At 47.4% G+C, this 24346-nt stretch overlaps 1 protein-coding gene across 1 annotated transcript in view; it reads left to right on the top strand.

Moving 5' to 3' along the window:
* Positions 1 to 24346, top strand: part of gpr153 (G protein-coupled receptor 153) — a 32123-nt gene extending 7777 nt beyond the window's left edge. The window contains exons 2-6 of the mRNA XM_030358356.1: positions 4375 to 5078; positions 10008 to 10437; positions 15504 to 15693; positions 18428 to 18612; positions 20907 to 24346. Coding sequence (XP_030214216.1) covers positions 4708 to 5078; positions 10008 to 10437; positions 15504 to 15693; positions 18428 to 18612; positions 20907 to 21788 — 2058 coding nt within the window. The 5' untranslated portion in view covers positions 4375 to 4707 and the 3' untranslated portion in view covers positions 21789 to 24346. The remainder of the gene's footprint in view (positions 1 to 4374; positions 5079 to 10007; positions 10438 to 15503; positions 15694 to 18427; positions 18613 to 20906) is intronic.

The following is a 24346-nucleotide window of genomic DNA, read 5'->3' as shown; positions in this document are numbered from 1 at the left end:
GCCCGGTGAGGTTCTACCGCTGATTTGTTTGACCATGGACTGTAGTGTCATTCATTGTCTCCCTGACTCAGGGTTTCCATGAAGCCTCTTTTACCACAAATACTACAACAGAGTCCTTTTTGAGAACCAGCAAAAAAGCGAATCTGCTAATGCATACCAATATGTCCGCCGCTGCAGCTGTATAAATGCGCGAGCCGCAGCCAAAAGCTCCTGGTTTGGAACCCCATGATCTCCAAGCTGGAAGCCAAACGGTGATCTACACCTTAATGAACTGCATCACGTTTCAATCTGAGTCACTTTGGATAAAGGCAAACCACCAAATGACTTGATGGTATTTAATGAACAAATTGGATCACGTATTTTGACAATCTAGTTTAAGATGGTATGCTCCGCTCGTGACGCGTAGCTTCACAGAGCTAACACACTGCAGCCAAACGTCTAAATGGCCCACGGATATGACCGGTGTGACCTTGGTGGGCTGTTGTCCCCTTCATGGAGTCCGTCCATAGTCTGCTGGGACCCAGAGCCTCCTCAGGGATGACCGGGGTCTTGCAGGGAAGCAAATCAATAGGACGGAGCAGATGGTAATCTATGCTAATGCTATTCATGCCGAAGAAAATGACTCGCGTTGGAAGGGAAGAGGTGGTGGGAGACGGATTAAAATGAACCAGCTGATAGGCCGAATGTCGGGAAACATGCAACACTTGATCACTTTTACAGCATACTTACCCAATCAACGGATTTTAAAGACTATCACTGATCATTAATGGGTATATGTAATATCTCTCACAGGTATTTGTCAGTGTGTGTCTGCAAAGGATTTCGGTGTTGAGGTGGGAAAGTCATTGACCATTTTTCACAGTTGTATCCTTAAAAGACTTTATTTTTGTCAACAGTTCATTTGTATTCCAGCCTCTACTGACAGCGATACTCAATCCTACTTCTGCTAACAACTCCCCCGCTTGCTTAGTCCCTTAATATTCAGTTTTACCATCATATACAAATGATGGAACTCCTTCTGAAGGTTGTGTGGCTGGGCAGAGCCAGGGGGACAGGCTGTCTCTGGTGCGCATCCTCACGTAACCTCTATACCGCGTACCGCTTCATTGCAGTTTTGTTGTATTTAATTGAAAACATCCATTGTTCTTCGTGAGCCCTATGATTCATCCAAGCAGGGTAGTGCATTTTTCAGCTTGCTGCTTTCAGTCAGTGCTGATGAATTGCCAACACATTGGGCGTGAAAGGGGACTGTTTCGGTATGCAGCTGGCCTCCACCAGCCCTGACGTGATCCGATCTGACGACGGACTACCAGAGAACCGATCTTCCCGAGTGTGTGACGTCTTTAAGTCGTTTACAGAATTACTGATGTGGCATTGGGGACTCACAATGACTGCGGAAATGGTATGCATGGTTGAAATATTTAGAGCTGCCATTTAATATTCAAACGTAACACGCTCCACGTTTTTCTTCGCTGGCATCCATTTGAAATGCGTGCATGCGTATGAGGTGAAGAGAGGAGAACAGTTTTTGTTTGTTGACTAATGCCAGAGCTGTCTAGAAGGTGATTTATGTGGCTGACGGGCATCGCAATGTCAGAGAACATGGAGTACATCATAACAAATCATGTCTATGCTCCAAACTAGGCCACACTCATGCTTTTTGTTATTCGCAAAATGCATTGCAGCAGTCACATCTGCAAGGTAGATTATAGATGGTGTTGTCATATTGTAGGTAATTGAATCCATTTATATACCAGCCTCGAGTGACAGCGATACTCAATAGTACTTCTATAGGTGACCTTAATTGGAGACGTTCCTTATTTTGAAACCCCCTCCTTATTTCCAACACCATGTTTTATTTTATTAAACGCATCTTATGTAAAATAAATGACATTTTAATAGCTGTAGTGTAATGATAACCGGAATTAGGTTATGCTCAAAAGACCACGAGTGAATAATTCCAGTTCCAATTAAATTACATGCCATTGCATTTGATTAACTGCATAAAACGTTCGATAGAGGGAGCGAGAGGAAGGGGGAGAGGGAGAGATAATCCACTCACAGCCTTCCCTACTTTATTAGCACCAATTAATAAACGTTGAGCCGGCTGGCCCGATAAGGTCTTCCACTGAGCACCGGGTTTCAGGAGGGGAATTGGGTTAACATCTCACTTTAGTGTTCACTTAAATCAAGGGCACGCCTCCGTCCTCAGGCATCAGAACATTAGTGCACCCTATGGGACGGAGACCCAGGGACTGAGGCCATGGCGATGCAGCCTAGACCTGCGCCACCAGCACCCCAGTTTTGGTTTAGTACAATGGAACAGTGTCGGGTTTTATTCATAGGGATGAACCAAAATAACGTTTCTTGGCCGATGCTGATAAGCATAAGCTGCTTTATTGGTAACTTTTTGTGTATAAAATATTGTGTGTTTTGAATTGAAGTGGCACAAACCAATCTGTTATTATCGACCATCTGCCATTCTCATATCGTCTTCAGATCTGAGATCACACATTTTTAATGGTTGCGACCGCAATGCTCAGCTAAATCATCGTGCTGCCCTATCACGCATCATGAGCGCCGTTATTATGAGGCAGTGTTACGCTTCATCCAGCCAGCACAGCCCCACAACGCAACGACCTCAGAGAGACGGCACTGACGTCTGCCTGTCTCACTGATATACCTGTAGCACTGACGGCCTTAGTCTGCCTGTCTCACTGATATACCTGTAGCACTGACGGCCTCAGTCTGCCTGTCTCACTGATATACCTGTAGCACTGACGGCTTCAGTCTGGCTGTCTCACTGATATACCTGTAGCACTGACGGCTTCAGTCTGACGGCTTCAGTCTGACTCACTGATATACGTGTGTGTGTGTGTGTGTGTGTGTGTGTGTGTGTGTGTGTGTGTGTGTGTGTGTGTGTGTGTGTGTGTGTGTGTGTGTGTGTGTGTGTGTGTGTGTGTGTTTTTTGCATGACTGTGCATGGGTTTTTTTATGTGTTTTTTGTGACCGTGCGCAGTGAGTGTGGCCGGGGTCTGTGGGCGGTGAGGAGACGGAGAGGTAAGCTGAGGCCAGAGGCTGCGTTTGAAAGCCTCCGTCAGCGGAGGTGCGGCGGGGCCAGACAGACGCCCAGCTGGGGGGGCTGTGTGTGTGTGTGTGAACCGCCGAGGAGCATAGTGCATTAGCCTCTAACTCGTATATACATGTGCCATATGCTTTAGTCAGTAAACGCGTACTAATACACAGTCCAGCGGACAAACGGTTGTGTATATAAACAGCATTAAAACAAGTTATCTCTTTAGCTTTTTCCTATTTTAATTGCCATATGCTTGTTCACTATATTTGATAAAAACAGCCGGAACCCCAGAAATAGTTTTGTTACGCAATAATTTTAGTTTTACATCCCTCTGGTCAGAGCCAACATTTAACTCGGTGAGGGCCAGCTGGCTTCCTCCTCCAGCTGGGGTCGTCCTCCCCCCCCCTCATGCCCCGTGCTGGCAGGGCGTTGGGCTAGTGGGATGTGGTTCACTGGTTCACTGGCAGGGCTCCCGCCGGGTGCTGTGGTGGCTGAAGTGGGAGCAGGGGGGCCTGGCCCCCCGTGGTGCTTCAGACTTTAGACACACACACACCAGAGGGGAAGGAGGGGGCTGACCGCTGTGTGTGTGTGTGTGTGTGTGTGTGTGTGTGTGTGTGTGTGTGTGTGTGTGTGTGTGTGTGTGTGTGTGTGTGTGTGTGTGTGTGTGTGTGTGTGTGTGTGTGTGTGTGTGTGTGTGTGTGTGTGTGTGTGTGTGTCCGCTCTCTCCTGCTGGATGAACGTGTGTGTGCATTATGTCTACTATATCCACATCCAGGGCACTCTCTGTTCTCTGCCCAATTAAATTATAACGGTAAACACGCAATTTTTTCGCTGACTCAACGGCTGGTCTTCTTTTCACAGACATCTTTCATAAAGGGCGAGGGTGACCCCCGTCCCTGACATTATCTTCTCCCTCCCAGCGGAGCGGAGTGGTTTTTCCAGATAAGGTTCTCCTGTTAATATGAAGTCGGCTCAGCTCGGCTCCTGGCAAACAATGGAGTCAGTCTCTCAAACTGTATTATGTGTCCCTTGTCATCTGCTGCTGAACACCACTACTAATAATACTACTACTATGTACTACTATGGTTCTGTAGCCAGAACTTTCTCCCTGAAACCCGTCCTGCTGCCAGCTGGCAGGAGCGTGTTCACTGGTCTGTCCTCGCCTCAATGAGACCGGCCTTCGCTTCGAGCTCACTGTCTTTATTTTAAAAAGTCGTGATCAGTGATGTGCAATCAATGACTGCATTGCTGTCGTTGCTCGCTCTAACCCGGTTTGTTTTCTATTTTTATCGACTCAGGTGTCTGCAGAGAGTGAGGGCCCCCCCCCCCCCCCCCCACCACCTGGCTTGACCACACCCGTGTGCCACAGCCCCACCATGCCCCGTTCCTCCGCCCTCCACCCGTCCGGACCCCCGGAGAGCAGCCGCCCACCCAGATGAGGATGCCTGCCTCCCCCTACGCCCTGCACCCCCTCCTGCCCGCCGAGACCACCGCCATCGCCGCCGCCGCCGCCGCCAACACCACCACCACCACCACCACTACCACCACCACCACCACCACCACCCCCTCCTTATCCTCCGCCGCCGCCGCCTCCCCTCCGGCCTCCGACGGCCCCACGGCCCACCGTCGCCATGGGCGATGAGCGGAGAGGCGTGGACGAGGCCATGGCGGCCAACACGCTGGCCTGGCTGGTGTGCTCGGGCATGTCCATCCTGGCCAACGCCTGGGGCATCCTGAGCGTGAGCGCCAAGCAGAAGAAGTGGAAGCCCCTGGAGTTCCTCATCTGCACGCTGGCGGGCACGCACATCCTGAACATGGCCATCCCCGTCACCATGTACTGCGTGGTGTCGCTGCGCCGCCGCCACTCCAGCTACGAGTGGAACGAGGGCCTGTGCAAGGTGTTTGTGTCCACCTTCTACACGCTCACGCTGGTCACCTGCTTCTCCGTCACCTCGCTGTCCTACCACCGCATGTGGATGGTGCGCTGGCCCGTCAACTACAGGTACGGCCCGCCGCCGCACGCGCGCGCGTGCGTGCGTGTGTGTGTGTGTGTGTGTGTGTGTGTGTGTGTGTGTGTGTGTGTCTGTGTCTGTGTCTGTGTCTGTGTCTTTGTGTGCGTGTGCGTGTGCGTGTGTGTGTGTCTCCCCGACCGGGTTCGATTCCTGCCCGCGGCCCTTTGCTGTATGTCTTCCCCTCTCTCTCTCTCTCTCATCCCTTCCTGTCTTACTCTACAAGAAAACGGATAAAACCTTCAAAATAATAATCCTACCTATAAATAAAAGAAAAACGACTAAATAATACAATTTGTGGGAGCAATCAAACTAGGAACGGCCCGTCCCAGTCGGTGAGCGATCCCATTGATCCCTGATACAGGCGGGACGTGTCTCTCCCTCTATCCCCGGTATCCCATGGTCTTTTGACAGTTGAGCACTGTTTACAATCCCCATTTTGGAACCTGACTGTGCCTGGAGTATTATCTCTCCCTCCAGTGCCCTTCATCTGCAGGTTTAGAAAGAGCTCCTCACATGTCGGCTCTTTCCTCCCAGCTTGGCTTTTTCCACCCACGGAAAATACCAGTTTCCATCGAAACGCACACCGGTCAGTGCGGGTTCTTTGGTTGACCTCTCAGCAGAGACCACTCCCCGCTGGTATAACACATGCCTGCCCTGAATGGGCCGCTACCCTGCATGTCCTCCGTAGAGCCCCGAACCCACCCCCCCACTACTCAACGGCGGGCTGTTCAGACACACGGCCCCATGCGGAGCCTCTGAGCTGGGGGTTTGACATGTGCTGTCACTCTGGTAGGATTTCAGAGGTTCAGTGAAGTCACTGGGGGTTCTGCAACAGTGAGGCAAGACTGCCGAAAGGTTCTGGGTTGGAGACCCCGATGTCTGCTGAAGACGGTCCATGAGCACTATGACCCCTCCCCCCACCAACTGTGAAGACTTATTTTCTTGAAAAGCCTTCACAGCAGCTCTGTTCCCAGTAAGCCCAGATGGGATGGGGGGTTGCTGATTGTACCTTCACTGCTATTCATAGCCATGCAGATTGCCTCTCAATATTCTGGTTATCAAACACAAAGCCATTGTCTGCCATCCAATGCTCTTCTAGAGCAGAAGCTGTGGCGAATAGCGGTACCAACTCAGCGTTGACAGTGTATTATTTAGTGTGGTGTAGCTGGCGACTGCTTTTAGCCTGGGGTTGTACTAGCATGATGCCATGTACACTATAACATGGTGTGTTGATATGTTAATTGCGATGAAAAAACATTGACGTTTTTTACAGATGAAGAAAATTCTGAAAAATTGAAACCGTTTAAAATGGCAGACCAAAAACCTTACCATAACTTGCCACATACCGTAATGTAATAACCTCAGCTGGACTATCCAGAATGGATTGACATCAAATGCTTTATATATCAATGTTCTAACAAATTAGAATAAATGACCGGGTCACACCTTGTCTTGTTTCAGACAAGCAAGCCTCTAAATGAAGCGGGTAAACATTGTTTGCCACCCATTTGTCCTTGTTCTCCCAGGCAATCTGCTGCCCTTATCACCTGCGCAGCTGTCCATGTTGGCTGACGTCCAATGAAATGTGTTCTCTGAAGTTTTCTCCTCTGTCTTTTTGTATTTGATGGGATTCTTGTGACGTCTCGGGTGGATCACTGTGTAAGAGCTGGTCCCCCGATTTATTCCCGCAACCTACCAAACGGCTCTGCGTGAGCAATCGCTAAACCAGCGCGGACGTCTGTTCCTCGTGACACTAACGCGAACCGAAGGCCTGAATCTTGAGATCCAACCTTGTGCTCGAGCATCTGTCCTCCTCCGCCTGCTCCCCGCTACCTCGTTGTTACTCTTTAACGCTACCTCTCCGTTCCTTTCTTTCCATCATTATCTCTCTCTTCTTTGCTCCTTACCCCCCCCCATGGTAATACATTTACAGCGTGGTGACGTACGCCAGGATTATACACCTCGGGCAAAATCGGGTGAGGGCTAGCGTTGTTTACTATGCGTAGCAACGAGGAGTACTCTTATGCACAAAGAGAGGGTGAATTTACAACCAGACAGTGTTTTCACTTCTACAAGTGCTGGCAGGCAGGGCTCACAACAAATATTGTGGAATAATTGATGTCGGTTCCTTCAGGAAATCTACACTCAAGTTGTTATTTGGTGGATCAGAGTGATAATGTTCTGAGGGAGACGGCTACCAAACAACTGACTTTGAACAGAACATTTATTATTAAATCCATTGTAACGGTAGAGGTCCAGCCAAGAATTCTGTCCACTTTCCTTCTGTAGGTCATAGTAAATGTGTGTTATAATGCTCTGAGATGCTATCACAATGCTTGGTGAAAATGTATGTATGATTTCTCCTTTAATCTTGATATTACATTTCTTTGTGCTGCTTATTCAATCTCTATGTAACATGTGTCACTCTATATTTAAATATATTGAAAGATTTCCTTTTCGTTCTCTTTGCCACACCTTTGGTGATAAAAGGTAATGGTTCCCATAGATGACAAAAATATCACCACCGACGCCACCTTCATAACATTCTCAACATTTTAGATGCATGGGGCTTCCTCCAGTCGGCCAAGGCTCAATCAGTGTTGGCTCATTCAGCGATGGCCAGTGACATCATAGACATTTATTTGCATGAAAATCTTTATAAGCAACCCATCTTTTGCCGCCCATCAATTTGTTTTCCGCCGACTGTCGACTTTGTTTACCCCCGTTTGTCCATTATCCAAAGTACTGACCACCGTTAATAATTCATGCGTGAGTGCAAACGGGACAGCCGATAATTGTCTTCTCCCTCCGGGTCGTTAGGAAGAACGTTCCCAATCCTTCATGCTGGGAAGTCTCCCCTGGTGTTGCTCTGATAATTCCTCCCGTTGCCTTGAGAAGTTCAACATCTAATCCAGGTGTGGTTCTTCAGCAGGAGGGTTCTATCAGGTGAAACCTTGATGGCTCGATCACCGGGGGCCCATTCTTAGCCGGTTGTATTTTTAGCCGTCGCCTACCTGTTAAAAAAAGTGCTTTTGCTAGACAAGCTGGCATGCAGCTAGCGGGCACAGCGGCATTGAGCAAATTGCTTGCCTGTAACCATTACGTGTCGGAGATAAGAAATAGAAGAAATCCCCATTGCTCTGATATCGGCCCGGACGACAAATGGCCTTCATCCATCTCTGTACTGGAAGGTTCTAGTTCATTTGAAACAATAAAAGCTTTGGGACAATGCCAACCTATTTTCTAGTAAGTAAAATTAAGTTAACTGTTGTATGTGGTGCCTCAACTCTTGCATTTATACTTCATAGGTGCTGACTCACATTTAACTGTTCAAACATAATACAGATGCATTTGTTCTCTCATACTTCTTATGAGAATTTGAAAAAATAAATCCAAAGCGACTTGACATTGGATGTAGCGACATATCCTTAAGAAGCGGGTCACGGTCAGGCTTCATGCACTAGGAGGCCTATGGTAGATTGCGAACATTGGGGATCGAACCCAGTACCCTTTTTGCTGGGATGCCCAACAACCCGGCCCCTGCACTGTCCTGCCTGTACCAATGGCCTACAAACAGATTCAGCCAGCTTCAAATTTAAAGTCTCTTTTTCTAAGTCAACCCGCGATATAATAGCAAATGTTAGAAGTGAATCAACATAACCAGTGCTGGAATTCTATATCACAACCCAGCTCTCCTTAAAGTAAGGGGTAGTCTCTAACACCCCATCATATTCATAACCTGTTCATCCCTAATGCCCTGTTTACACCTACCCGATAGTGGGCCCCGATGGTGCCCGATGGCTAAATCAGCAGCTATCGTTATAACATCGGCAAATAGCGTGGTTGCATCGGGAAACACCGTTACTCTTCCCGGGAACATCGTTAGACAACGGGAAGAAACGGGAAGAAATGCTCAATGATCGGGCAACATCGGCAAAGAACGAACATGTTTGTTAATTTTGGGTCTATCGGGGTAGAATCGGTTACCAGGTGTTGCTATGGGCTAATCGGCTATAATCGGGAATAGAACGGGAGTATAACGTAAGACATCGCAAATCGTTCAGGAATTTTCCCGGGCACATCGGCTATATTCGTTAATCTTCCGCGCTTTATCGTGTTTTATCGTCTTTATATCGGCAACCTCAACACACGAAAGACCCTCGAGAACCCTAGAAAAATAACGATTGTGAGTGACCAGATTGTGTTAAGGAAGACCCTCAATCTGCCACTTGGGTATAAATAGGGGCTGATGGATGGATGTCCTACTTTTAAAATTACAGGGTACTTTTCCCATTTAGAACCGGCGTTCTATTTGTATAAAATCGCTATTGTTATATAAATAAATATATAAATAAATATCAGTCTAAACCAGTCTCCCCTTTGCCTTCTCCCGAAATGACGTCAAATGACGCCAAACGCACTTCGGGTGTCTTCCCTGGCATAAATCGTTATGTTATCGTTATAACATCGGGTATGTGTAAATGCTACCCCGATAAATTGACCCGATCATACATTTTTAGCCCGATGTCACCCGAATCACCCCGACTTCCACACCGGTGGTCCATCGGCCATTAGCGGGATGGTGTAAACGGGGCATAATCACTTCAATGCAATTTGCAATTCGTTACTCTGATCTACTTTGCCTTTATATATTCAAAATCTAATATTGAAGAAATAAAGACATAATACCACAGAATAGCGTATATAATAAAGGTAACGCCCCCATCAATGTCTTAAACGGTCATGCCATTATAGGTCTACCACATATACTGTATATAGGTTTTCCACAATTGTTTAGTTATTTCCAATCCTTAGATCCAACTCTAAAAGGTGATCTCCCAGGTGATGACCCCCTCATACGTCGACGAGGGCCGTACATCAGGTAGTGCTGTGACCTCTGACCCCCCTCTGTGTCGCAGGCTGAGCAACACCAAGAAGCAGGCGGTGCACACGGTGATGGGCATCTGGATGGTGTCCTTCATCCTGTCCACGCTGCCGGCTGTGGGCTGGCACGACACCAGCGACCGCTTCTACACGTCGGACTGCCGCTTCATCGTCAAGGAGATCGGCCTGGGCTTCGGCGTGTGCTTCCTGCTGCTGATCAGCGGCAGCGTGGCCATGGGCGTCATCTGCATCGGCATCGCCCTCTTCCAGACCTTCTCCGTCCAGGCGGGCCACCGGGCGGACAAGAACAAGTTCAACGTGCCCACCATCGTGGTGGAGGACGCGCAGGGCAAGCGCCGCTCGTCCATCGACGGCTCGGAGCCCCTGAAGACGTCGCTGCAGATCACCTACCTGATCAGCGGCATCGTCTTCATCTACGACTTCCTCACTGGCTTCCCCATCCTGGTGAGTAGGGGGGGGGGGACAAGCGCGCGCGTGCACGCACGTACACGTAGACAGACAGATTTACGGACACACACGTATGGACACACACACACACACACACACACACACACACACACACACACACACACACACACACACACACACACACACACACACACCAAGTCAGCCCTGAAATGTATGTGAGAAAGTGCTGTATGGCTACTGTGCTTTGGGAGGGTTTTTAAGAGCTTGTCATATAATTATAATTTTAGCCAGCAGCAGGGACAAACTAGCAGAGCAGCCAGTCTCGGCTACTACCCACAATACCTCTGTCTGGCCCGGACTGAACAATTCTGTATTTGGCTCTAGGTGTGTGTGTGTCAGGGCAGTGGTTGTGACCTTGGCATTGCTCACTTCAATTCTCTGGAGTCTGGAGGCACATGGTGTTTGTGCGTGTGATTGTGTGTCTTCCAAAGAAACACAACAAACGGAAAAGCTAATCCCTATACAGGGTGTCTGCAGGTTTCAGCAAGTCAAATTTAAGACTTTTTAAGACCTTTTTAATACCACCTTGAATGAAATTTAAGACCCCGCGATGGTGGGGGGGATCCCGCTGTATTACAACCCAAGCATAGCATGTGTGTCACTCAATGAGACTCATTCAAGTTTACTTTCTGTCTGTTTATTGAACATAAAGTGATACTCCAGGGCTCCAGACTAACTTTTTCCTTGGCTGCACTGGTGCGCCTACATTTTTAATTTGGGTGCACCAGCACGTATTTATGGTGCACCCAAGTTGTAAGTTGTTGAGAGGGGGATGACAGCGTCTGGGCCCCCGGGCAGATGCACCGGTTGCACCGTCGATATTTACGCCACTGATTAATAATATTTTCACCATTAAATAAATGCCTTCAGTAAGACCTGGGGGGTATACCACGAACCTCGTTGAACATACCCAGGCTTTCTTGGGAAAACCTGGCTCGACAGAGCCGTAACTCGCAATCACAGTTAAATGGTACCACGACGCTCACTTTAGATTCAATTAGTTGAACCAGGTTTTCCGCTTTAGGTTCAATGCGCATTCACATAAAAGGGGAGTTTCTCGCGTCATTTGACTCACCCTTATGCAAAATAAATCGCGCAAGAGCGTTGTATTTCATCCAAGGCGAGCAATGTATTATTATGAACTCCTACGAGGAATTCAAAGTTCAAATCACAGCCAAGGGGAACACGGTTGCCCATAATATGGCTATGGTGGCGTGCTGGCAAAAATAGCCGACCGTGTTAATTCGTAAGTGAAAAGATTCTGCATATTGTCTAAAAAATATTATGTATCATCATCCCTTTTACCCCCATATATGTGGGGCCCCATGAAATGCGAGCCCAAGTACCGGGAATGCACTCGATCTCCGACCCAATATCGGACGTGCACGTCAAGTTGCTTGCTTTTAGTGGCGTGGTTCAACGTCTCAAATATCAAAACAAAATCAGCCTTGTTGACGCTGCAGATTCGCTCGTTTCGGATGAAAGGCGCTGGTCCGAAGCGAGTTATATACGCCGTTTTGTCCCTTCCAGCAGTAAAGGTGCTCGCGATTTGAGAGTCAGGGAACATCAAACCGAAGAGATCACCTATCCCCTCATTCGAGTTGTAGGACTGGTGCTTGACCACTGTGTTTAGAATCCACAACACCTCCGCTTTCAGTGTTGGTGTCGCACCAAATGCTACCCTCAGGTCAGTGCTAGCAGCGCGGACCGTCTGCGGAGGTGGCGCCGGGGCAGAGATGCAAAACGTAGAAATGGCTGGGGTCTGTGTGTGGCTCCTGACCGAGGTTTTATGTTTTTGGCTCTGCATATGGCTGACGACAGCCTTAATCCCCATGGTGCCGAGCTTGAATGCAGGCTACTTTTGCACGGAATGCATCTGGCCTGTTCTGGGTTGGCAACGGACGCTAGCCAACCTCGGAAACGGACGTCTTCCAGCCAAGTGACGTTGAACTTGCATTTACCCATTGTTACAGACTAGCTAGCAAGCGCGCAGACATCCGTTTATATATGCAGCTAGCAAGAAAGTAGCCCCTCGTACCTCTCCTTCCCGAAAAGTCCCGCGAGAAAAATAAAAAATTAAATAACCCTGCCCCGACAAATTTAAGACCTCCGAGTTATAAATTTAAGACCAGCATATGACATTTTTGACGAATTTAAGACTTTTTAAGGCCTTAAATTTAGAAAAATGAATTTAAGACTTTTTAAGACTTTTAAGACCTCCGCGGACACCCTGCTATATTGGGTGCACACATCCAAAATGTTGCTAACATGGGATGGGGGGCCGGGGGGGGGGGGGGGTGGTGCTCTTACACAACCTAGTGACATTTCAGGGTCCCTACAATTGAATGGACAGGGCTGGTTTCCAGAACAGAAGCTGAAACTGTGAATGAAAAGCATTGGCTGACGTGGTGACCCTATCGAGCTGTTATTATTTAAATGAACATCTAGGACCGTAAGTAGGCCAGGGCACCGTGTACACAGCCCTCATATGAAACGACTGTGTGACTGCGTACTCTGCGTGTGTGTCTGTGCGTGTTCCTACCGCTCCGATGCCCTTTATCATGTGCTGCTTCCACATTAAGGTCACTGTGTGTGTGTGTGTGTGTGTGTGTGTGTGTGTGTGTGTGTGTGTGTGTGTGTGTGTGTGTGTGTGTGTGTGTGTGTGTGTGTGTGTGTGTGTGTGTGTGTGTGTGTGTGTGTGTGTGTGTGTGTGTGTGTGTGTGTGTGTGTGTGTGTGGTGCTTCAAAACTAATGATGACAGAATGTTTGTTATTATGTCAACAGAGCGTTGTTTCAGGTCATTTTTATCAACGATATTTTTTCCCAACCTGAGCATCGTTCAAACCGTTACCCCAGAGTTGGCTCCTCCTGGACTCTTGTACTCATGGTTGGGAATCCTCCATACGTAGCCGGTTCAAGAAGAAGCTAGCTAGATGGCTAGCCTCGGATGAGTCAATATGCCACAGCTGAGGTGCGACCTGTAGTTAAAACACGCTCCTACCCAGGCAGAAGAATGCAATGTGTTTTGCGGTGACATTTATCAACCGCTCTTCCGCTACGCAAATTATCGTCAGGTTCATCCTAGCGCAGGATCCACGCTTGATAACCGACGTTAGCTTTAGCTCTTTCCTTAATTTAGGTTGAGCCCACGCCTGCTGATTTTAGACCAGTTAGGAGTCGTTAAGGGTTCGATTCTGTCCGAGCGACTCAATCAGACACTATTGATTTGCGCTTATTTGGAACGAGCGTAATGTTTGGCAAGCTTAGCCTAAAGCGCTGTTAGCTTAGCTGCTAAATGGCTCATTTATTTTTTGTCTTTTGTTAAAGATCCGTTTTGTTAAAAGTTACTGAGCCCTATTAAACGTTGTGACTATTTGTGGATCTATGCAGTTTTTCCTGTGACACCAACCATGTTTATTTGTTTGCTATTTTCTCGAATAAATATATTGCTGATTATGTGCATTGAAAATGTGTAGTAGCAGGCCTACACATGAAATGCTGCTACATATGTACCGACGGTAACTGAATTTCATCAAGTTGGCCTCCCTCTCTTTATGTCCCTAGGTATTGAGCTATTTAAATGCATGGCAGGATACATCGCACAAGGCACGCACGACATTCAGTTCAATAACATGTACTCCCCCTCTGTCCCTGTTTAGGTGGAGCTTCACATCGTAGTACACACAGTTCCTATGCTATGCACACAACTGCACTCTCCCTCTTTCCCTGTTTATGTAGACACTCCCAACGCTGCGCTATGGTCTGCTGGTTATAACATGCATGCGTATCTCATTCAACCACTCAGAAATACGTTCTATTCAGCCAAATACATTAGAATGAACGAGGCATGTGACTGGGTGCTACGGTACGTTATGTAACAAGTTGCATAAGAAGCAACAACATTAACTCTCAGCCTACGTGCATTGAGCAAGAATGATGAATCAAAGCGCCATAGAGAATAGAGAGAGCTTTAGTTAACCCTATATAGGCCTCCAGTAAAGTTAAGCCTATACAGTAGAAGCATGGTTATTATTTAAGCATAGGTTCAAATAAATAAACAGGATATGTGTATGCAACATTGTGGACGCTGTACATTTGTAAAGATCGAAGACTCGTACTGTGTTTCATTCAACATGTAAGGCATAACACACAATTATAGTTGGTATCAACTGTAACGATGACTTGTGAAAATAAAATGGGGCCTCTCGTAATGTGTAGAAGGCAAATGGTTCAACGCACGACAAGAGGGGAACATATGGGCCCGGTCTTGAGAATAAGTGACATTTCAGTGGTGGACATTTTCAGTTCATCAGAGAGTATATTTCAGCCATGCGTGGGGAAAAAATTTAAATAAAAAATAGCCATTTGTGGCGGACTCGTTCTAACGAGGGAGTTCCACATTGACTGCAGTGCTGCGTGTTGAGCAAACACACATTATCTGTGGTCCTGCCCACACATAGCTCTGTATGGGGAGCGTTTACAGTCCCCGCGGATCAGCCAGTACCTTTTTTATTTCCTCTATGATATTGTTTACCAAGAAGCTCGGGGGAGCTGGCCCTTAGAGAAGTTGTTAACCTTAAAATAAGCACAGAAAAAGGCAGGGGAGGAATATGACCTCGGAGACAGAAAGTGGAAATAATCAATTGGTTTTGTGAGTCTGTGGCTCTCTCCCTGCGGGACTCGGGGTCGGGTAGAGCAGGAGAGATGGAGAGGGTTTATATTCATGCTATCATTCCAGTTCCTGAATTCATGTCTCTGCATTATTTAGGCTGGTTCACTTCGAACAAGCCAAAATCGACGACACTCAATCCTTTGGCAAGGCTATGGCCACTTCAAAGTTGATATGAATATAATATTCTCTCACAATAAATTGGGTCCATCGACCCCTTGCCAATAATGCCGCCTTCCAAGGTTTGAACGGCGTCCATTTTGATTGTTGGCTGTGATTGGTCTCGGCCTACTTTGGATAAAAGCTGCATGCATTAAACGTTGTCTACATCTCCGTATATTCTAACCTGGGCCTGGTTTTGATTTGACCTCAGGTGGTGAGCTTCGCCAGTCTGAAGTACGAAAGCTCGTACGACTGGATGATTCTGTGCGTGCTGTGGTGCTCCATCGCCCAGTCCATCCTGCTGCCCATGTTCCTCTGGGCCTGCGACCGCTACCGGGCCGACATGCGCATGGTGTGGGAGAAGTGTGTGGCCATCATGTCCAACGACGACGTTGACGAAGGTAAGGGCCTGCCTCCCCCCCTCCCCCAAACTCCCCCTCCGCCTGCCCCCTATCACCCCCCCCCCCCCCCCCCCCCCCCCCGACCTCTTGGTGTGATTCCAATGACCTGAGATAGTTCGGTTGGGTTGGGGAGAGCAGTGGTTGCAGTAAGTTGTGTACGGTCCCTCAGCGTGGGCTCCATGGCAACAAGGGAGAGGACATGAGGAGCATCTGCCTTCCCATGGGCCTTGTTTTTATTGGGAGGGGTTACATTCTTGGCCAGGGCTCACTTGTAAAAGAGACTACTGTCTCAATGTGACTACCCTGGTAAAACAAAGGAATAAAATAATAATAATAATAATGAAAAGTCAAACCCATCTTATCCAATTTGGTCGTAAGCCAAAGATAAACGACCCATGGCCCCGCCTCCTGATGACATCATCAGGATGTTGTCCGTGACCGATACTTGAGTTCATATGTTCATTCGGTCTGTCTCAGGCCATTAGGGGTACAGTATTATGTGTGTGTGTGTGTTCCCCCCCCCCCCCCCCCCCCCCCCCCCCCCCACACCATATTGGAGAGTTGGGTGGCTGATGATGGTGAAAACACAGCGTCAGATGTTGCTATAGCTACAGCTTCATTACAATACAAGCGCATCGCTCAAACATCAACATAGGTTGATGTTGACCTAAGTATCCCTGTCTGGGAAAACTATACGTTGAGGGTATCAATTCAGTGAACTTTATTATTTTTTCCCCTCACTATAACACACGCAACCCTTCTTAAAAGCAGGCCTCTCCAATGGGGTTCTGAAGAGGATTCCGGGTTACATTTGCTTTCCCTTAAAAACGTCCTCAGTCTTCCCCTCAGACTGTGGGGTCCTGGTGGGTCAGTTCTATGGGGGAGCCAGGCCCCAAAACAGCTTTCAAAGATTGCACAGCAGGCGAAAGCATTTTTAATAAATGTAATCAAAAGTGTTTGCTTACACTATTCTCTCGATGGTGATTTTGACGCCTTCCTTTAAGCACCTACGGTATACTGCAATACATGGTGCAACATTTAGTTAAGAGGCCAAGTTCAGGGATGACACGTTACCATGTGACCTATCATGTGACCTCAATCTTCAGAAGATACAACTGAAGAGAAGAGTCTTTTGATGACACGCTTAACTCGGATACTAGGCAACCATTAGCTATGTGTTTCTAGCTAACAATAAGCTATTTGTTTCTAGCTAACAATGAGCTATCTGTTCGCTAGCAGTACACACTTGGCAATCTGTTTTGCTGTACTGTGCCCTTAAACTAATGTCATAATAATAAAATTAAAAAAGGGGAAATAGTGAAAGATGAAAAGATTAAAACCAAATGACTTTGGAGGTTTCCGCCGGAAAGGGCATAATTTCCCTGAAGCCTGTTCAACTTGTTTTTTCACCTCAGTGATTCCAATCCAAACTGGGCAATCTCGCTCTAGAATACCCTGGCGTGGGCTGGGGAGACAGTCTGAGGAAGGGCTTCTGAGATCCCAGGCACCCAGCAGGCGAGGCACTTAGAGGTCACTGTGATGGTCATATTTCACAGTGGGATCCTAGTCTATGAGTTGACACTGCATCAATATTTATTATTTTTGTCTGTTTTTAATGTATTTGTATCTTAGCTTGTTTTCTTTATGCACGTCTCTACCCCATGGGTAGGTTAGGCAAAGCACCATGCTACTAAACACCAACCAAGATAGTAGCAAATAGATTTCAGTTTAGGATTGAAAGCCAAACCTAACTACACCGCTAACTGATAACGAAGTTTTGGATATGATACTCAAAAAAAAAACATTAATCACAGTTTTACCAATGGGGAAATCAAATCCATTGGGGGTTAACTGGGGATTCTGGTCCCAAATCAGGTCACATGATAATTACACCAGATTTAAATACTTAATGATTTATTAACTCACAAATAAAGTCACCACTGTTTAAACTCAACCCCACACCTTTCTATCTTCCCTGTTTCTAACCCTCCAAACCTTTTAACCTCCCCCCTATACCAGTCTATGACACTTAACCAATCAGCAGGAGGCCTTAAAACTGCACTGGCTAGCCGCCATTTTGTGTGATAATTAATGCTTCCAGTACTTTGTTTCTTTCCAGAGGGCTTGCCGTGTATAACTCAGCACAGTTGTATGTATACAAGTTATTTGCTGTTTCTGCCTAAGCTTCTGATTTGCATGCCAAGCTGCCTGTGCAAATAGCAACTGTCATCCTCCATTTTGTTTATTTTGCTGACATTTCCCTCCAGACTAGCATTTTACGCCCCAAATCTAATCAACCGTCAATCGGACGTGGGCAGTAAGGAAAACATTTGGCAAAATGAATTGGTTACTTCGGTTGATTGGTTAATAATAACTGACCCTGAAGGCCCTGTAAAAGGTCTCCCAGTAACGCACCCGCAATTAATTCATTCTTGGTCGGGGTGTTGAACTCCAAACCAACCAGGGTCTTTCTCGAGAACCATTTTAAATAATTCTAAAAACCCATATTTCATTATTTGCTTCAAGCGGGGGGCTTTTCTATTCTTCCTTCCCTGACAACTTTTTGGCATTTTGCGCACCAGGGCTGTGTGAAAAAGATTTTCCCCTTAATCAGAGAAAAGATTGAATTGTCTCTCTTATCTCTCCGTGTGTCTGTGGTGTCTGTCTTGTGTATCTTGAGTCCCTTGTCCTCTTCTTTTAACTCTTGACGCGTTTGCTTTTCTGCGCTTTGCAGACAACAGCCAGGACGGAGGGATACATGCCGACTTAATATATGACAGACCATATGACTATAGCAGCGTGCCTGAAATCGTGACGCTAGACCGTTTTGCCACGTACGAATTCTCAACCTTAGAAGGGGGGGTTCCCCATGGTTATCCATTGAGGGAACTGCAGGAAGATAAAATGCAGTATTTGCAGGTATACTTTCATTGATTATTTTCTTAATTTTCTTTCTTCTACTCATTGATCCATTGATCTGTTTTTTGCAGGGATACGTAGTTATGCTATTGTTAACATTAATAATAATTAATAAAAATGCCCTGCTGCGGGCCTGTTTTATATAATATCTGGTTTTAATTCATATACTTTCTACTCATTTGACATTTTCTGATGTTTTGTTTTCCCAAGAACTGACATTTTGATTTGTTCCTTTATGTTTGTCCTTTGTTTCGTACCAGTTTGTTTCATAATTTATTTTTGCGTGAGTAATAAAATGTACTCTGGCTGACTAATGCCTGGCAAATATGACCATCCGTAACCCTAGAGCATCAGGATGGCCCCGTGACGGCCATCTTAATACACTCACCCACACATCCGTTGGGCTTTTACCGACCCAAAGCCAAAGCATCATGTTCCAAGACCTTTTAAAGAGAGGGCAATACGTGACTCATGTTCCCCTCTGCATAGCAGGGTACTCTCGTAAAATAAAACCACCCGATAGCTATCTGCTCTGGCTTGAACCTAAACCCTTGGGTCTGGTCGATCCGTAAGGAGGCAGATGTGAAATGCTACTCTCCTCAGCCTGCACTGAAAGCCCCAAAGCCCAGCTCCCTACATCCAGACTTCCGGGGTCACAACGCAGGAGACCCAGTCTCCATAGTTTGCACAAACTCGGTCCAGACTGAGCAAACAAAAACAAAGGGCCACCCCTGAATCGATGGCTTCGAGCTGTCCTGGTGGTAAGCCTCGGTTCACCGACGGTGCCGACAGACGTCTCAATTAGAAAAAGGGAGGTGTTGCTAACTGGGGCCCTTGAAGACTGGATGTGGAAGTGGGACCTTTAGGACCCACTTAGCTATGACTCGCACAACCCCGGCCTCCCACTCAGCCTCGACACCCCATCTTATCGCTGTGTCATCTTTGTCATACAGAGAAATGCAACAAGGGATTCAATATTTGTCACGGCCGATTTTCAAAAAAGCCAACAAATGATAGGAAATCAGAGAAAATGGAGCTGAAGATGACTCCGGGGAGTTGGAGTGGTGTGTCCACTGCCGCGCCGCTCCTCTGTTCTAATGAACCCTGGCTGTCTCATTTGATCTGAGTGCCAGTTTGAAAAAGAAGCATTGAATCAGAGATGCATACAGTAGCGTCCATCCCATCCACCCCCCTCGCTGTATTCCATCATGGTCGTCCTCCATGCAACTCTCCATGTCATGTCGTCTAATGTCGTTTTAAGGAATGCCGTACTATGAATGCTGATTTAGTTATTGACTCAAACCTAGAGAATATGTTTCAATTGGATGCGCTTTGAAATGCATAACACACGATTCGATCATATTGGGCCTACTTGAAACTGTTTATGTTCACATCCTAAATTAATACATTCCCCGTGTCCACCACACGCCATTTGAGAAGTGCTACGGTGCTTCTCAAGTGGCTACATTAAGGAGTAAGACTCATTCATTTCACATGTTCAGCCATTGCTACCCTCGTTGTTCAATCGCTGTTGTGTACTTTTGTCTCCCTGCGTTTTTGTCTCCTATCTCTCAACTCATTCTAATGCTTTTGCTGCCCTCTGCTGGTCAGAACGAGCACTCATGGCTACTGTATCGTCTGCTGTCTCATTTCTCTGCATTGACAACAAGCTCCCACAGAGGGGCAGTCTGGTATCAGTCTCGTGCTACTTGACACCACCTTGACAAACCCTATCTCTCTTGCATAGTTCTCAGAACAATGTGGAATGTGAGTATATCACGTCGGGGACTATACTATCTATATCTATTGTATTCAAAGCCCAACAATGGATTTGAATACTATAATTACAATTGTATCCCAGTCAATAAATTATTAAACATAATTCAGTCACTTGGCTATTATTTGAATTAGGATTGTGCTGCATGTAGGAGTCCCAATTTAGAGAACTACGTTAATGTACTTTTGTTGTCATGGCATTATCTCCCACGATCCGATTTGTTTCAAAGTTATTTAACATTAATCTCCCCCCAAAGTATATGTTTTTAAAAACCTGTCCGTGCCTAACGATGCGATCCTACATGTGAAACCACGAGGGCTAACGCTGCACGTGTACTAGCATGTATGTTCAGCCAGTACTACCGTACGTCCACATTGACTTGTCCTAGAACAGTACTTGTTGTGCGGCGACTCAAAGAGGAGGCGGAGCAAGGCGGCGGGTGGAGGTGACTTCCTCCGAGACTGAAGGGCCGGCGTGTGTTTGTCTTGCGTTCCCCCCCCCCCCCCCTTCCCCAAAGGTGCCCCCTACAAGAAGATTCTCCCACGACGAAACCGACATGTGGATCAGCGACCCGATCCCCTCGTACCTGCGCCACTGGGGCTCCAGAGAGGACGCCATGGCGACGGCCCTCTACAGCTCCAGCTTGCCACGCCCCGGGAGGCGCAGGAGCAGCCTGGTCTCCTACCACGAGGAGAGCCCCCGCCGCCATCACCGCCCGCCTCCCCCCCACCCGCCGCCCCCCCACGCCACCCACCCCCGCCGCAAGAGCCGGCGCCGCAGCTCCGAGGATAGCTCCGCGCCCCCCCCGCCGCGGCGCCACCACCTGCCGCGCGTGGCGCTCTGCGGCCCGGAGGACGAGCCGCGCTGCTTCAGCCGCGACGAGGTGGTGAGCTTCATCGACGAGACGCCGGCGCCCAGCCCCGGGAGGAGCCCGCGGCGACGCGCCTCCACCGCCGTCCCGCTGCCCGTCTCGCCGGACCACCGCGGCGGTGGCGGCGGCGGCGGGCTCTTGCTCCCGTACTTCACGCTCACGGACTTTGAGCGGGAGCCGCACGTGCTGAGGCGGCTCTCGGAGTATGGGTGTGGCAGTCGGGGGGGCGGCGGCGGCGGCGGCGGGACCCCCGACGGCTCCCCGAGGACCGGGCACCACGGGAGCCCCGGGGGGCACGGCGGCCAGAGACACGCCCGCGAGGACCACCAGGCGCGGGGCGGGCCGGCGGCGTTCGGCCAGGGCCAGCAGGGGGTCGGACATTCCCCGCGTAGGGCCTCTAGGACGGGCCGGGACAAGGGGCCAGGGGCGGAGAGGAAGGGGAGCATGAACAGTTTTGTAAGCACCCCTTCGGCCTCCTCCTCGGGGTACATCACCTTCCACTCGGACTCTGTGGGCTCCGCCACTTGAGGACCACGGCTGACTTTTACTGCAGTGATCTCTCACCTGCTGGGATGTTACCTGATGGATGTGCCAACAATCTCATTTATTACGGTATACTCTGATCCCAAAGTTATCCGCGAGGAGCCCGCTGTCTCCTTGGATAGAAGCAGGACGGTTTTCTGAAGGGACCCTGGAACCCTACCCGCCTCTGAAACGGCGGCGGAGACCTTGAGGACTTTAGCTTTTGCGTGGGCCACTAAGGACACCCTACGGGTTCCCCAGCGCCGACACCTCGTTTGAAACCTCTTCTCTTGCCTTGTTTTGTCGCTGTTCGGTGTTGTTACCAGGAGGCCTCCAAGGTATGCAGGACAGGACGGAGGCGCAATAGCGGAGGGGATATTAGTTTTGCGCATTTGCCAATTTAAAAAAAGATTATCGAGTCGTGAAAGATGTATTTTTCTCGGGTGAGCGTTTGTTTTGTTGTACCAAGACATTTTTTTTAAACCAGTCTATCTCCCTGACTTATGGGTGTCATTTTTACTGTGTACCATGAGGATTAGGTAACACTCCTTTCCGGGGGTCATCGTTTGGTTTGGTTCGTGTTATGATGTGTATTCCTGGTTTCCATTGCTTCAATCGCTATCGTTCATGAATCCTAAAACACACACGCTGTCTGATCGACAAACATCTTTTATGTCAGAACACAGACGATGATTTAAGCCCATCTCCTAAATGCAAATCTCTTTCCCAATGTGAAACATCCACATGTCATACCAACACCTCACAGCAGAGGGATTCAGGAGCGCATTGGTGGTCTGAGCTGATTGAAAAGTCACGTGGGTAAACGGACGACTTTAGATATTTGTTTTTTCGTTGTTCTATTTTGATTTTGTATTTGATATTTTTGACAAACAACCATTACAAACGGTTTATTCACGGATGTAAGGGCAATGCAGCAAGCAAACATTGCTTTACAGAGCAGTAGAGAGGAGCAGATCACTCAGATATTTTGCCTTGATTGAAAAAGCACTTACGAATTCCATGGTAAGCGGTTTGGGTCCAGGGTTTTGGGTTTAGGGTTCAGAATCAATTATCTATTGGTCCCTAGTACCAGTGAGGTTAACCTTGCAACTGATCTCAAGAGTAGCACTGCTGAAACACAGGGTTTCACACCTTCAACCTACTATTATATATGCACCCTTAAGAAGATTCCTAGGGATCGGGAATGATGCACTGTTTAAAACCAAAGCTGTCCCACTAGTTCAGTCCGCATTTGTGGTGGAGGGAAAAATAAATAAACGTCTGCAATGATTTACAACTGTATTGATGACACCCTTCTGATCACTTTGGCCTGAGATTGATCACACACACACACACACACACGTTCCCCTCCCTGACTAAGTCTGGTTTGACGTTTTCCCGAGTGCTGTTAGGTGTGACCATGGTAGGCGTGTTATTTTTATTTAGTTTGGAGCATGCCGTACCCCTGTTGTGTTGAAATGGAAGCTCCTCTCAAGGATTTGTAGATAAACGATGAAGTAGGAGACTGACATTGAGGAGAAGGAGGGAGAGTTAAGAGTTTGAATCAGATTCCCCACCACGTTTGGTTGGACTCACATGAGAGCCCAGAAGTAGTTCAGGTTTCAATGATTAGGGTTAGGGAATGGAATCGTCGGACTAGGGGCCGTAGCAAAAAAATATAGTAGGAGTGGAAAAGGCAATGGCAAAAGTAGCATTAGCATTAGCATTAGGGTTAGTGTGAGTTTATACCCAGCTGCCCATATATGGCCTGCTTGTCCCTTATCAATTTCCATGAATGGACCCGTGTGCAGGGTGGAAAAGCCAATCAGGACTCTCCGATTCATGTGTCCTATAGACGCAAACCACAGTCTTCCTCAATTCTGGATCATTTGGATAATCTTGGGTTTATCAATCTTAAAGGTGCATGTTCAAGAGCTTTGACTCGGGACGGAGTGTGTGGTTCTTCCCAGAACGGAAATGCACATATCAGTGGATGCTCGAGGCTGGGGCCTCTGTTCATCACTCAACAGTGTATTTACCGGAATGTATTTGCACATGTTTAGTTACAAATTTGCTAAGAAATTATTTAGCGGTCCAAAACATGACCTTATAATGTGCGAAGTATCCCGGTAATAATTTGATAACCTTATCATTTGTGAAAGCAGCGTTTTCTACGTCCTCCCTCACAACGGCATTGCACACATTTAGCGTCGATTTTTTGACACTTTTATTGACATGATGAACATGTAATGCTTTTTGCAGAATCTCCGAAAATAGCACACCTCTGATAATAACCTGATCAATTAGTTTCACTTTGATTTGCGAAAATATTGACTTTGTATTCCTGTTAGATTTTGACTTGATTTTATCTTTTGGTTTTTAAATTCCACCATTTTTTTGTGTTTGCGATATAAGACTATAATTTTGTAACATATTCAAAGATTTATGACTGTCGAAATAAGGAACGTTGTTAAATGTTAGTTTTTTTTCTTGTTCATATGACGGCTTTGTTAAGAAGATGAAAATTAACATATCTCAAATAAAATTCACTTGGGCATACACTA

The sequence above is a fragment of the Gadus morhua genome, chromosome 1 (genome assembly GCF_902167405.1).
Source record: "Gadus morhua chromosome 1, gadMor3.0, whole genome shotgun sequence".
Classification (NCBI taxonomy): Eukaryota; Metazoa; Chordata; class Actinopteri; order Gadiformes; family Gadidae; genus Gadus; species Gadus morhua.
This window is presented reverse-complemented; position numbering and strand designations above follow the sequence as displayed.